At 51.7% G+C, this 15,557-nt stretch overlaps 1 protein-coding gene across 1 annotated transcript in view; it reads left to right on the plus strand.

Annotated features, from left to right (window-relative positions):
* The window catches only part of LOC144733868 (uncharacterized), a 210,360-nt gene that overhangs the window by 45,015 nt on the left and 149,788 nt on the right, over nucleotides 1–15,557 (plus strand). Inside the window, exons 13-15 of the mRNA XM_078615876.1 lie at nucleotides 151–927; nucleotides 14,054–14,456; nucleotides 15,169–15,278. Coding sequence (XP_078472002.1) covers nucleotides 151–927; nucleotides 14,054–14,456; nucleotides 15,169–15,278 — 1,290 coding nt within the window. The remainder of the gene's footprint in view (nucleotides 1–150; nucleotides 928–14,053; nucleotides 14,457–15,168; nucleotides 15,279–15,557) is intronic.

Below are 15,557 nucleotides of genomic sequence, written 5' to 3' on the forward strand. Positions count from 1 at the left end.
GGCGATGTTGCTACCTGCATTTTCATAATTAAGCACTTTGTAAGAACATTATCGATTTATATTATTTTGCAAACACGTCGACCTGGGTTTTTTATACAGCCTTTTAAATTAACCATTTTTATTTTTTGTTTGCGTCTTTGAATCCTCCAGCCGACGCTCCCAACAAAAAGTCGACAATCAGGCATGCAGAGTTCGTGAGTTGCTCCGTGTGCGTGACTGCCCAAAGCTCAAATGTGGATATTGATCAAGTAAGGATCCACAAAGCTGTAACCGGACTACAATTTGAAGACCCGAGTAATGTTGATCACACCGTCATAATTAACAACACCAGAGTGACGAATTCCAATGATGGAATCAAAATATCTGCCAGAAACGGGGATTTTCACCTGTTTTCTGTTTCGGTGATAGACAACGCCAATGCTGGTGTTTATTTAACAAACATGGCTTCGATGTCAGTGGCTGAGTGTAATTTCAAACAAAATGCAATCGGGATCCTCTACTTCGTGAATTCACCCTCAAGCTTGAATGTGATCAATTGCCAGATCAGCCAGCAAAGAAATTATGGAATGTACGTTTATGGATACGGAACCATTTCCTTCCTCGTCAAGAATTCATTGATCTCTGGCAATGGCAATGGCTTATACTTGAGAGGCAGTGTAATTGCTGTGCTGGAAGACAACCTATTCACAAACAATAGCTTCTACGGGTTAAGCATATACAACGACAACCATATGTCACTTGTAAACAACGTAATTCAAAACAATGCAATTGCGAGTGGCCAAGCTTGTTTAATAACATCTTCAAGCTACATGTCGATAGACGGAAATCTTTTCAATGGCAACAAGGGACAAATACAATTCACCGGAGGACCATTTCCTGCAAATATAACCAACAACGTTTTCCGGGGAAACGATGCGAACCAGAGAAGTAAGTTTTTACTATGCCAGCGATATAGCACCTTTTGTGCATTGCTTGTCATGCCACGATCGTGTTCATCAAATTCAAATGAAGCGAGCACCACATTGTGACTGTTGCACTTGTTAGAATCGTCACAGTGCCCGTGACTATTACGCTGCGGTCGATATTGGTCAGTTAACGAAGCTAAGCAGGTGTTGAGCTCTGGCTAGTGCTTGGATTAGAGACCACCCACGTGGCTATGGGGTAGGCATCAGAGGGTAATGCTTTAGTTCATTTGAACGTTGGGCACACTGATAAGATCTGACTATATACAGACGAACACCATCCCTGTGCCCAGGACTTTAACAAATAATTAATAATTTAGCTCTTAAAGCAGAAGCGGTGATGGTGGGTCAAGAGGGGGGACCTCTCCACCTCAAAGTGACCTCGAATCACCACATCCTTAGTGTTTTTTCGCGTTCTGCAACGGGGCCAGATGCTCTTGCACATCTCGTGGTGGCGAAATGTTAACTACCTTGCCTGGTATGCAGGAGATCGGGGGGTTCGATCCCGACCCTGATGCCTGCTGTATATTTGGAGTTTGCGTCTCTCTCCCTGTTGTTTTACCCTCCACATTTACAAACAACATCAAACGTTTAGAGTATTTGGCTGGTGCTATACGTTTCCACATTATGATGATAAGCCAATTCGTTGAGTTATTATTTGTGTTTTCCAAGTTGCTTTTGAACAAGAGCTATATAGCTCAGTGGGCCTTACATGGTAAAAGGACAATAGTTTATAGTTGAGAAACCCGCACTGACCAGTATGGTGAAGTATAGTGAAACAAACGAAGCAGTATGGGGAGGCCCTCATCCAGCAATAGATTGATATGAGGCTATATGTTTAAATGAATGTGATTTATAATTGTGAAGAGGAGACTTGAGCTGGTTAAGAAGGATCTTAATTTTCAACGCCAACTCACACCACACTTCCACTCATCATCAAAAACGAACCCGAACCCTCCAACTCCGTTCCCTTTGTAGTGAGTTCCAGGGAGACTGACGACGGAGTCGAGGTACACTCTTTTATTAAACTCATGGGCGGTACAATACTTGAAGGGGTAACGGCCCCTTCACCCGTACTAGATGGGGAAACACCCCTAGCACTATTCCCCCTGTCCTGTACCAAGTCCTCCACTAACAGTGCTATGGGAGGCTGTCTGATCCGGCCCTGGCAAAGCACGGATCCCGGCACCCAGCTAACCCGGCCTTGCTCTTACAAGAGCAGAGGTCCGGAAGCTCTTGGGGCCGCGCCACTGGCTTGCCCAGCTCGGCCCTGACAAGGGCAGCGAGACAGGAGAGTCCTAGGGCCTATTCTGCCGGTCTTCAGACTTCACTGGTAAGCTTCTTCCACTCTGGCCCCGAGCTCTCTGGCTCCCCGCCTTTTATAGGAATTCCCTCCGAGGGGCGGGGTTATGGGGGATCACAGAGCCCCCATTGCCCCCCAGTGGTTAACGGATGCGGATGTGGATGTAGACACCCGTGTGTGGGTGCAGACACCATGTGTTTTATGTCCGCCCTTCTCCCCGTAATAACCCCTACACCTTTAATAGCCCGCCTCCCCACTTTTCCGCCAATCCCCTTCTCGGGTTTTCCAGCCCTTGTATAATCCTTCTCGCACCAATCCGATCAGAGTGTCCTCCACTCAATAATCGGATTGTATGTCGTGCACGGCAGTGCTCTTGTGACCCCTGATTCTTAACCCGTGGTTGTGTAGTGTTTATCTTCTTGGTTCTTTCGGTAAAGTAACGTAGAAGGGGAGTAATAAAATAATAAAAATAAAACATAATAAAATAATTCTCACGACGTTTCGGCCACAACACAAGCAGCCGTCCTCAGCTGAAGACCCGGTCTGTCGAGGCGACAGCGTCTAAAAGAAAACACCACCACGCTTGGGGCGTCTATTTAAGCTGGGTTGGAAGTTACAGCAGCAGATGTTAGTGTAAATGCGTTTAGTATTACATTAGAGTCGCGGCATCTCTTCAGAAAGGTGAGATACTCGATTAGCTGAGCCTTCTTATCACGGAGCTTGTTGAAGGATCTCAAAGTTATGTGGAATCCCTCCCCATAGAGGCGGTTAAATTTCGATTTAAAGCTTTCGTGACTGCAGGGATTCATCTTCTTGGTTCTTTCGGTAAAGTCACGTAGAAGGGAAGTAATAAAATAATAAAAATAAAACATAATAAAATAATTCTCACGACGTTTCGGCCACAACACGAGCAGGCGTCCTCAGCTGAAGACCAGGTCTGTCGAGGCGACAGCGTAGTGTTTGTGTGGGAGGATATCCCGAACATCCTCTACATTACACCCCCTCCCCCCCGCCTTCTGTTCAGAAGGAGCCATCATCGGCTCGGATAATTCCCTGCCTAGATGAACAAAACACAACCTGGTGTAGTTCCCGAATGCACGTGTAACTAACCGTGTGCAGTGATAACAGGCCACAATCGAGGAGAAAAATTTTTTCACAGCAGTGCAACGCACAGGGGGAAAGGAAAACAACTTTCGCGACTGCCCCCCCCCTGTCAGGTCGTGAGTCGCCTCTGTCACCGATAATGGCCAGGATCCATGGCCACAACCGAACACAAGCAAGTCCCAGGAATGTCTTGGACTCATGCTGTGGCAAGACGGCGTGACTGAGAGTGGGTGCACGGACCCCCAGCTTTGGATGGGTCACTGTTCGGGGCTATAGTCGCATCCCCGGCTGCTTTTGTTGCAGGAGCCTGAGCAGGCGCGCCGGTCACTCGTTTTTCTATAGGAGCAGGAGCCAGTCCATCAATCAAACGATCTGCCATCCGCCAGTGTGCCAACCTCTTAATTATCACCCAGCCGGAGTGACGATGAAGGTGGGGAACATGAGGGTGTATGAGAGGGTGGCACGTCCAGTCTAGAGGGGTGGACATACCACCGACGTTTACCCAACTCAATGCGGACACACTGGGGTCGGAGCACTTGCACTTTAGTGACAGGGTCCTACCATGGTCGATGCAGCTTCACGGAGGTGCGTATTGGCACCAGTGGGCATTGCAGCCAGGCCAGATCACTGACTGCAAACAGGACTACTGTTGCTACCTTAGCCCACAGACGTTCGTTCATCGCCGGCGCCGCAGCGGAAGCCGCTAAAGCCGCCTTTAAATCCTCGCGCAAATATTCCAGGAAGTGGAGAAACGAGGCCGGCCAATCGCCTGCTCGTGATGGAATGGGGTTCAGCTGAGCCTCTATCGGAGGGTTACGCTTTCGCCCATACATAACAAAGAATGGCGAATACCTCGTGGATGCGTGCAGCACTGAAAGATATGTCGTCAGAACCCCGGGAATGTGCAAACCCAGTCCATCTGCTGAGTAGTCACCAAGTGGCATAACATTCCCGAGATCGTGCTGTTAAAGCGCTCAACCATGCGATCCCTTTGCGGGTGGTATGGGGAAGTCCGCACCTTCTTGACACATAACATATCACACACCTCCTGCAACACCTGTCCCGTGCTGCCATCTCTCTAACCCCCGTGACCACCGGTCATGCTTCCTCTCCGTCAGGCCTCACATGGGGCGCTGTAGGTGATACGGGAATACCGGGCACCGAACCCCCCACAGGTCAGCGAGTAGTGGCCAGCGACCTTGACCTGGGTAAGGGTGATGATGATGGCAGTGATAGCGGTGATGATGGCGTTGCCTCAGCGGAGGATGATGGAGGCGATCGTGGTGGAGAGATGTATGGCTTAAGGTGGGTGGGGTCCACAAACCATTGTCGCTTACTCAGTTGGACCTGGACGCCCTGAGGTCGGAATCCTTTAATGACCTTGACCGGCCCTTTCCAGGGTCGGTGCAGTTTTGGTGAGAGGCCGACCGGCACCTGAGGACAGTGTCGCCATGCCTGGTCCCCGACTTTAAAGTGCTTGGCTATCACTGTCCTCTCCCGTATCTGTACATTGCTTCTTTGACTGTCGGCCGCTTGGCGGGCGTCCCTCAAATAAATGAGGGAGGACTTTAGTGTCTTTGGCCATGCGTCGGCCCTCATGGGAATGTCCATCAGCAGCACCTGAATAGACGGGATGGGGTCTCATCCGTATATCAGGAAATATGGCAAGAACCCTATCGCTAAATGTGGGGCCACCCTGTATGCTGCTAAGCCTGACGGGATGTGAAGGTCCCAATCGGAGTGGTTCTTGTTCACCACTTGGGACAGTGTGGCCGCTATTATGCGGTTAATCCACTCCACCATGCTACGGAGATGTTCGGATAGAGTAGACGTCTTTTAGCAGCTGTGAGGAGAAATTCCTGCCTTGATTCGTGAGCAACCGCTCTGGCGTGCACCCCCTTATCAAGAACATAGCCCCCAACAAAGGCATCAGCGATATTCTGTGCTGTTTGGTCCAGGAGGTCTCACGTCATCGGCCACCTCGTGCAGTACTCGAATCCAACCAACAGGTATTTAGTTCCCCATGGTGTGACCGGCAATGGTCCCAGGATGTTTAACGTGACCAATTTGTTGACCCAGGTCACCGTGATGGGCTGCAGGGGCGCCCGGATTACCTGGGGTGGTGGCTTTGCCACGCGCATTTTACGCTGTTTGCGACCCATCAGAGCACGTCAGCGGTCATGCCTGGCCAGAAGAACCGACCCTATAATGTGGACAGTGTCTTCCACCCAGCCAGGTGTGGCAGCTGTTGGCAGTGTACGTCCATGATCAATTGTTGATGCAGCGACTCCGGAACCACCAGGCATCGCTGGCGTCCTGCCAGATCCAACCACATGAGGAAGTCCTCCCATATGACATGCTCCTCCCCCCTTCCGTTTGCTGAGGCATGTAGCTCTCGCGGGGGTGGGGGGGCTCCTCTTGCTGTAGACGTCTCCAATCATCCAAGGTTAGCCCCAGGTCATTGTCGGTCAGCTGGACCTCACCCTGTGCACCCTATGCTGTGTGTACGGGAGTAATGACCATTACCTCCAACATCGCTTCTTTACAGTGTGCCACGCCTGTGGCGCATGCACAAGGGCTCTGGGGCACCAGCCGGGACAATCTGTGCGCGTTGGCATTTCTTGCCCCTTTGCGATGCACCACCTGGTACCTGTACTCTTGTAGGCACTCTATGCACTCGGCCAGCCGGCCCAGAGGCTGGTCGATGTGGAGTGAATACTGCTGCAAGGCTACGTGGTCAGTGTGGACCGTAAATTTGTGACCATACAGGTAGGGTTGAAATTGTTGCACGAAGTGGACGACCACCAAGAGCTCCTTACATGTGACGCTGTACTGCTGCACTGCTGGTGACAGCACGTTACTATCATAGGCAATAACTACCTCCCGACTGTGCTGGATTTGCAACAAGACACTGCTGATGCCTACATCGCTGGTATCCGTGTCCAGGATAAAGGGGAGGCCAAAATCCGGAAAGGCCAAGGGTGATGCGTCCGTCAGACGCGAGCGCGGCTGCTGGAATGCCTCCTCCTCAAGGGGTTCCCAATATAATCTCTGATTCCTAGCCGTCAACAAATGCAAGGGCTTCGCAATGTTTGCAAAGTTGGGTACGAACCAGCATTAGTAGGACACGAAGCCCACAAACCTGCATACCTCTGGAACCGTTTTGGGAACGGCCCAGACCCTCATGCAGGCCGTCTTTTCTGAATCTGTACCCACTCCAGATTCACTGACGACATGGCCCAAGTAGTATACCGACGACCGCATGAGGTGGCACTTTGACGGATTGAGCTTCAAGTTCGCATTCCAGAACCGCAGGAATACCTGACGCAATTGGCCAATGTGTTCATCGAATGATTGGCTGAAAACAATGACATTGTCCAGGTAGAGTAGGCACATATCCCATTGGAGGCCTGCTAAGGCCAACTCCACTAATGCTGGAACGGCCCATAGGCAGGCAGTTGAATTGGAACAGGCCCTGTGGTGTCCGGAACACTGTTTTGGGCCGGGAGTCCACGTCCAGTGGGACCTGCCAGAAACCGGATGATAAATCCAGAGTACTGAAATTTTAAGCTCCTGCCAGTGCATCAAGTGAGTTATTGATACATGGTAGGGGATATGTATCAGCAAGCGTGATGCAGCATCTCCTGCACCACTTGTTGAACGTGCCTTTTTTCCATTGGGCTCATTTTATGTGTTTTGGCACAGGGGTGCAGCGTCCCCCGTGTTGATGTGGTGCTGCAGCAGATGCGTGCATCCTAGGTCGAGCAGTCCCCAGCTGAACACGTCGGAGAACTCCTACAGTAATGAGTGCAGCTTGTGCTTCTGATGGGGCGGCAAATCCGGCTCAGGCACCGCCAACTGGTCCATCCACGATTCGTCTTCTCTGTCCTCGGACTGGCTGATGCTTCCCATGAGCTCTGGCCCTATTCCAGGGACTCCTACTGGCAAGGGACTAACGTGGGCTAGAACCGTTCCCACCTGCACCGTTGCTGCGCTATTCGAGGTGTTCAGCACTTGAATGAACAGATGCTGGTTCCCCTGGACAATAGTCTCGGCCCCTGCCAGTGCGCGGCGATTCGTGGCGGCTGGTGCCGGAGACACCAGGACGGGTGAGTTCAGCCGGGCTGTCATGAGGGAGGACCGATATCGCAGCTGTATCAGCATCTGGGCTGCTGGGAGAATGGAGATACACTCACTGACCAGAGCCTACACGTAGGGTACCCCGCGGCCAGCCCCCTCCGCCTTCAGGAAATGGAGATGTGATCCCTGGACTTCTACCCGTCCATTGGCCAGATAGATTTTTTATTGGCATTTGCCTCAGTCCGTCCCCAACAGGCAGGGCACGGGCAGCATTGCAGAGGCAAAGATGGGTCATGCTACTGAAAGCTGCCCAATCTGTATTGGGGGTTCAACCTGGCCCAGGAAGCCCATACTCCCTCTTTTTACCCTGACGAATGCCGTCTTGATGGGGACTAAATGCAAATATTTATCTGGCAGCATCTCGTGCATGGTGCTCGAGATGATCGTGACCAATGCCACAGTGTCAACCAGGATGCGTGCCGGCACTCCTGCAATTGCACCGACCAGAACCGAGGTTCCCAATGCGGCCGCTACCAACTGCCATGCCAGCTTCTTCCGTTGTGTGGCTGAGTCCGGCCACTGACCAGGCGACGTCTCACTATTCTGTGGTGTATTGTGAGGTGACGGGGGATGGCCAAAGATGTGGTTCCTTCCCTTAGGGTGTGTTGAAGCAGGGTGAATGTGCCCTTGTTACGTGGGGTGGGTTCCCCATGGGGTGTGCGGCGGTCCCCCATTGTAGTTGGGGAGTGGGGGTTGGGATGTGGGCCTTCCTATGAGCCCTCCCCCTCTACAACCTCAAAGGGGGCGTGGGCCCCCTTTGTGATGTGCCCCTTCCATTCCCATCTCTCTCTGCTGCATTGCGAGGGTGAGGCAGGGCACAAGACATCTCCACGGCGCACCGGCGATTGCGTGTGCTGCCTCAGCCTCGGGGCTGTTAACCCTGGCAACCCACCGGCATTGCTGGTAAATAGTGACATCACCTCGCGCAGCGATGTCCCTTCCGATCGCGATGTCACTTCTGGTCGTGACGACACTTCCGCCCATGATGTCACTTCTCACCGTGGCATCACGTCCGACCGCGACACCACTTCCGGTCGCGACACGATCCCCGGCTCCAATGCGACCCCTGGCCCCAAGGCGATCCCCAGCCCCAACGCGATGCCAAGCCCCGGACACGATCCCCGGCCCCGGCGTGATCCCCGGCTCTGATGCGACCCCTGGCCCCAACGCGAACCCCAGCCCCGACGCGATCTCTCGCCATGACTCAACCCCTGGCCCCGATGCAACCCCTGGCCCTGACGAAATCCCCAGTGGCAGACCCATGGGGCCTGTTGTCGGGGCGGCTCAGCCCGGTGTTGTAGAGGTGGCTGCCAGCGGCGTGGTTGCTGGTTGTACCCCTGGTCCCTCTAATTCATCAGCCTCCAGATCCCGCATAGACCTCCCACAGCAATGGCTCCAGCTCAGCTGCTGGAGGTCCGTTCAGAGCTGCGACATAAAAAAGCATGCGGTGATGGTGCAGGCCCGGCAATTTGCATCGCTGGCTCTGATAGCGCCGCAGTAATGGGCCATCTGCTCCCCCCGGCCATATCAGCCACTGGTAGCGCCTAGCCCATGATCTATTCATGGGCTTGTAGGATCCCATCGGCCCACAGTGAGGTACGTTCGTCAGGCGTCACCACCGACATTTCAACGCCGGCACGGGAAGCATAGGCAATGAGATACTGGACCACGAGGTTCTCGAGCGCCTCGTTGGCCAGGCGAGGGAACGCCCTCGTCAACAAGAGCAGCACACCCCTGTCAGCTACAGGGGACTCTCTAATCCTCCACTGGCGGTCCTGGAACCATCTAACGGCGCCCTCAGCTGGAAAGTAGATTTCCCCCAAAGCCTCGTAGGTCACCTGTAGCGTGGTCTTGCTGCACACGGGAAGGGTGGTGTAAGAAGCGAGGGCATCGTCATCAAGAACGGATGGCAGTGCTCATAGTGCCTCTTCATCTGACCATTCGAGAGCGTGGAAGGCAGCCTCGAATTGGAAGACAAGCACCTCCCAATCGCCTCCCTCAGCCATGAATTTCTCGACGGCCCCAGCCGGCGTGCCCGTCCTGCCACCTGTTCTCCCCGTTTGGTGTTTAGCCCAGCCAGCGGGTCAGCCACCGGGTCCTATGGTGCCTCCTCCGGTAGTACTGTCCACACTCATCCCCAGCCTTCTTCATCTGTTTTCCGCCAGCTCTCTCCCCCGCACCCCTCAGCCCCCATCTTATGTCTCCTTGCCTGCTACTCCCCCTTTCACTGTTCCCACTCCACTTTCCCCCTCCTTTTGGCAGGAATCCCGCGAGCACATCTAACGAATCGTCAAAGTTAGGGAGCGGGTATACTTCAGCCAGGGTGACCTTGTTCAGGCGTCTTAAGTTGACGCAAAACTGCAGGGTGCCGTTGGATTTCTCAACCAACACGACTGGTGCCCCCCACGGACTCGTTGATGGTGATATAATGTCTGCCTGCAACATCTCTTGCACAGCCCGTTGAACATACATCTTCTCTGTAGGACTCATCCTATAGGCATTCTATCGAACGGGCAGCGCATCTCCCATATCGATGTGGTGTTCCATTAATGTAGTACAGCGTACATCGTAGGGACCTTTGCTGAACAGATCTGTGAAATCGTACAGCAATTCCCTGAACTCCCCTGCTTCCTTTCTCTGACAGATCAGCGTTCTGCTCTAGGATCTCATCTACCCAGGATGCATCTTCTACTCTGGCTGACAGCTCACCCACCAGCGTGCTATTCACACCTCGTGCCTCAGGCCACGAAATCAAAGGGCTGACATGTACGAAAACCGTCCTTGGGGTGCCAGCTGATTATTACGGACAATCATGTCAGCCTCAACCAAAGCAATGGCGCCCCACTACTGACGGCACCGCGGACACTACGAGTGGCAGTTTCGTCCAGGAAGTGACACGTGGTGTCCGGTAGCACAAAGGCACCAGGATCTGAGCACCCAGCGGAATTGGGACCGTGGTTCACACCAGTGCCTGAACCTGTGGGATTTCCCTTCCGCCTTCGTCCAGATGCAAAAAATACAATGTCCCACCCGACAGTTTCCATACAGCCTTCCTCCGTCAGGATGCATAGAGGCATGCGACCTAATAAATCCGTGCCCAGCAAACAGGGCACTGACAATATACTGGAGACCAGTACTGGTCCCCGTATCTCCAGCTCCCCAATGCGGACCGGCACTACCACTTGACCAATGATTCCCATGCTTCCCCCATTTGCGGCTATGTATCTAGCCTTAACCGGCTCTTAAGATGACGCTGTTCCTCTGGTAATAGGTAGAATATGCACAGGGATATGATGGTGGCCAACGTACCTATGTGGACCAGCATGCAAATGCTAACCCCTGCTACTGAGCTTACCAGCACTGACGTCCCGGCCGTGGCTGCCACTACCCTCCTGGCTAACCGATGCCACTTTGTGACCGTGTCCAACCACAGGGCCAGACCGGCTACAGGAACGAGCGACATGCCCTCCATCCTATGAGATGCGTGAATGGGTGAGCATGAGATGAATGAGTCCAGCCAGGTGGCCGAGGTGTTCGCACTCGCCTGAGGAGGAGTGGCCGCTGGGAAAACCTTACGGTCTTGACTGGTCGTCCCTGTCACCACCATCCTGTTACAGCACCCACGGGCGATGTGCTCCTCATGACTGTAGCGATGGCAGATGACCTCATCCCCATGCGAGAGCATCACCCCCGCGTCCCTAGGTACCCAATGTCGGCGTTGTTGCTCGGCCCCCCAGGGCATTCTCGTAGGTCGTTGCAGGGCTGCCACCACTTCTCCTTCATGAGCTTCTACCAGCTGCGTGTGCCTCAGTTGGTTCCAGTGTCTCAGCCACTCGGGGTAGATGCACCGCCACCAGCAAGTCCAGGGCCGCCTCATCGAGCTGAGGTTCTTGAACTTCTGACGAGCCCAGGATGGAGGATCAAATACTTCCGCCATCTTTTTGAAAACCATTTGCAGGGATCCTCTCTCTACGAGTGGGATCCGGCAGAACACTGCCATCGCCGAGTCATCCAGGGTGGTGGATAGTGCCCCCAGCGCCCCCTCCTCCGTCCATCTCTATGCCCGGCACGCAGCCTCAAATTGGCGCACAAAGGCACGCCATTGTCCTGTTCTTGACGAATTTATCCACCGGGCTCAACTGGCGGCCCCACCCCCATCCATTTTCTTCGGGTCACTCTGTTGGGTACGTGGCTCGGATCCTGGCCCCGTTTCTCTCTGCTGCCCCCTGCTCACTTGGCTGCTCCGCTGTTGGCAGGATCGTGGAAGATAGGACAGCACTTGCTCCCTGTTCCCACGCTGAACGCACCGTCAGCGGCGTCAATGGAGGTTCGCCCGCTGCTGGCTGTTGGGGTGGGCCAGAGCTTCCGCCTCCTTGCCGGGGTGGTGCGGCCACCGCAGCTTCCACCAGTCGTCCCCCCTCGAGCCCCAGCTTGTGAAGCAGCAATGTCACTGCGTCCAGTAGTAGATCCATCCTCCGATCCCTGGAAGATAGTCTATTACGGCAGCGATGAAACTGCTCCACCGGGTTGGTGGATGAAGACGCCCATCTCGGTCGAGCGGCTGCTTCGGTTCCTGTCGAGGAGCCGGGAAACGAGTCCCGACTCAGGGGGTCCATTTCGGGGCGGCGCTTGTCCTGGGCGCCGAGAGGGTCTTCGGCTTGAGTCTCCCTTCGTGGGAGTTTACGTCAACTAAGTCGAGACATCCCACCGCTACCACCAGATGAAGAGGAGACTTGAACTGGTTAAGAGGGATCTTTATTTTCAACACCAACTCACATCACACTTCCACTCGTCATCAAAAAACAACCCCGAACCCTCCAACTCCATTCCCTTTAATAGCTCATCTCCCCCTTTTTCCGCCAATCCTCTTCTCGGGTTTTCCTGGCATTTTATAATCCTTCTCGTACCAATCCGATCAGAGTGTTCTCCACTTAATAGTCGGATTGCGTGTCATGCATGGCAGTGCTACTGTGACCGCTGACCATTAACCCGTGGTTATGTCGTGTTTGTGTGTGAGGATGTCCCAAACATCCTCTACAATTGTAACAGGTGATTTATAAATGTGTAAAATTATATCGTACTTGATGGGCATTACATACGATGCACTAGACTATATACTACTATACAATACACGAATCAATACACTACTATACAATATACTACACTACTATATACAACACAATACACTACTATACACGAGACTATACACTTCACTACTATACACTAGACCACTATACCCTACATTATACAATACACTAGTGGTTTTCAACTGGCGCTCTGAGGCGGACCCCTGGGGGTACGTGGCAATGTCCCAGGAGGTAATATGATGAGGTGATTTATAAATGTGTGAAATTATATTACACATGGAAGTCATTGGTGAAAAAGCATGTTGTGTGAATCTGCCAATATAAAATAAATACGATAACATTTACAATCCATGTGGTAACCTAGAACGATGCAAAAGACGTTTCTAAACTTACTGATCGTAAAAAATGCGGGTTTACAAAAGTAGTCAGCGAGCACGAACAAATTATGTTGCGCGTGCAGAGCGTCCGTTGAGTTTAGATTTCATTTATTCTAGATTTGAAGCTTTCGTGACTGCAAGGAATCATATTCTTAGGTTTTTTCGGTAAAGTCACGTAGGTAAAACATCAAAATTAATGAAAATAAAATAAAATAAAAACAAGTCACGACGTTTCGGAGGCAACACAAGTCTCCGTCATCAGGTGGGACCGTCACAGCCGAATTAGCTGCATCAAGTGAGGCAATGATTCAAGAAGTAATCCCTTATAAGCAAGTTGAAGGGGGGAGGAGAGGGGGGGGGAGCTCATCAGAATGTGGTAGCCAATGAATGGAACGTATCGGGAGGGAGGGGGGCGCTTGCAGTTACTAGCACCTCGTTAAGATACCTCACAATGGACAATTGGTGAAAATGTTGACGTTCATTATTCATGACATGTATTTATCATAACAGCATTAGGTCAGGCAAGGGGGGGGGGGTTACTCAGTTGAAACTAAATTCATCACGGGGATATTACAGTAGTAGCCATAAAAAGGTTAAGAACCAATGACCTAGACAATACGGAACAAATTATTCAATGGGCTCCCGAAACCTCGGATATTCAAAACAGTTGGAAAAAGACCTGCCATAGCATCCCAGAATTGCCAGCTAAACTATTTTATTTATCCAGGTGTTAAGGCTCACTGAGCTGTGTAGCTCTTTTTCAGAAGTGACCGTGGCTATCAAAAATGACAGCTCAACGAATTGGCGGCTCATCATCACCATCATGATCGCGTGGACATTTATAGCAGCAGCCAAATACTCTGAACGAGTGGTGACGATTAAAAATGTGGGGGGAAAAAACTCGGTTGAAACACAATTTTCAACGAAAGGGGCATACTTAACAGTAGCCACTAACGGTTGAGAACCGCTGCTGTAGAGAGAGGCTCTCTGCAGCTGCCCGCGTGTGAGCGTAGCGGTTCTGCGCTCGGGCAAGCAGGGCACAAGCACAGTCATCCTCGCCTTTCACGTCTGTTGTTCCAGGCGAAGCCGCGGTGGCGATAGACCTCCTGACGTTCTTCGCCAACAACACCTTGACTGACAACGTGGCTCCGCTCGCCGCAGTTGCCGTCAGCTCCTATGCATCCACGGTCACCTTCAACGTCTTCAGCAACCCCAGTTGCCCCTATGAAATGAAGTGCTCTGCACTTTACGAAATCGGAGCCAAGATTAATGCCCATCACAACTACTGGGGTGTGCCCGAGGAGCTGCGGGCAAGAGCCAGGATCCTGGACTTTTCCAACGACCTGGCCCTCGGCGTGGTGGAGATGTTACCGTTGTTCCAAGACCCGGGCCTCTCTGTCCACATTGGAAGCCCCGGCGAGACGGTGTTCACCGGGAACTTCACGGGAGGTGCAATACGAAACGGCTCGCTGAATCTGCCAAGGTACGCGGCAGTTACTTTGGATCGCTTTGCAAAACGGGGTTAACCTTGTTAAGATAAACACGAGTCTTCTAAAGAAAAAAGAGAGAAAAAGCTGAACACCACCTGGCATCCATAAGGGGGTTTTTGGGTTATATCGCGTAAATATAAATGTGTGTCGTTAAACCCGCCACATACCACCCGATGCAGCCAATTAGTAAAGGTTTGTCACTTAAAAACACGTGCCAATTAGTTACTAGTTCAACCCACTACAACGTTTACTAGTTCAGCACTCCCCGGTTGTGTGTTGGAGAGTAAACCCACGACTACAACTCGAGCACCGTTACGTTTCGACGGTAATTAATTAAAACATCATGAGGCGATAGCTAAAGTTAGTTGATCTACAAATTGTGAGTGGTGGGGTGTGGTGTGTGTAGACCCACCTATTCCCAGACGTCAGGCCAGTCTGGAAGAGTAGACCAAATACCTTCGACAGGAGCACTCTGCACCGTACCATCTCATACAGACCTTTTCACCAACAGTGGCGTGAGCAGGTAATTGTAATTAATTATCTCCAAGTAGGGTTCATTATATTTCATTGAGCGTGTATACATTTTTCCAGTCTGATTAGGACAAGGTTATGCAGTATCATACGTAAAAAATGTACATTTGTAACAGTGAACCTGCAGTTTTTAAGTAGATTTTTACCGTAATCAAGTGTGTCTTTTTTTTCCAGGGGCAATTACTTTATTACTAGCAACATATTGGTGGAACCTGCAAGTGTATTGTCGTTGTCAAGTGGAGCTTCACTAACCTTCATGGGTAGAACTGGCATGCGCATTGAAGGTGTGTTGTATATTTTTCCTTTGATCTATATGTATTCTTTATTGTAGAGACGTGGTTGTCAACCTGCTTTGCCCTGGACTTAAACGTATGCGTTCCCAACCTTACTGATGCAATTGCCGGGCCATAAAAATCCCGGTATTTAAACCATCAGAGGTGCAGGATTTTTCTCCGAGTCCTCCGTTTTTTCCCTCCTCATTTATAAGCAACATCACCACACATTCTAGAGCATTTGGCTGCAATAAATTTCCACACGACAATGATAATATCAACCACTTCAAT

The sequence above is a fragment of the Lampetra planeri genome, chromosome 48, assembly GCF_965212315.1.
Source record: "Lampetra planeri chromosome 48, kcLamPlan1.2.h2, whole genome shotgun sequence".
Classification (NCBI taxonomy): Eukaryota; Metazoa; Chordata; class Hyperoartia; order Petromyzontiformes; family Petromyzontidae; genus Lampetra; species Lampetra planeri.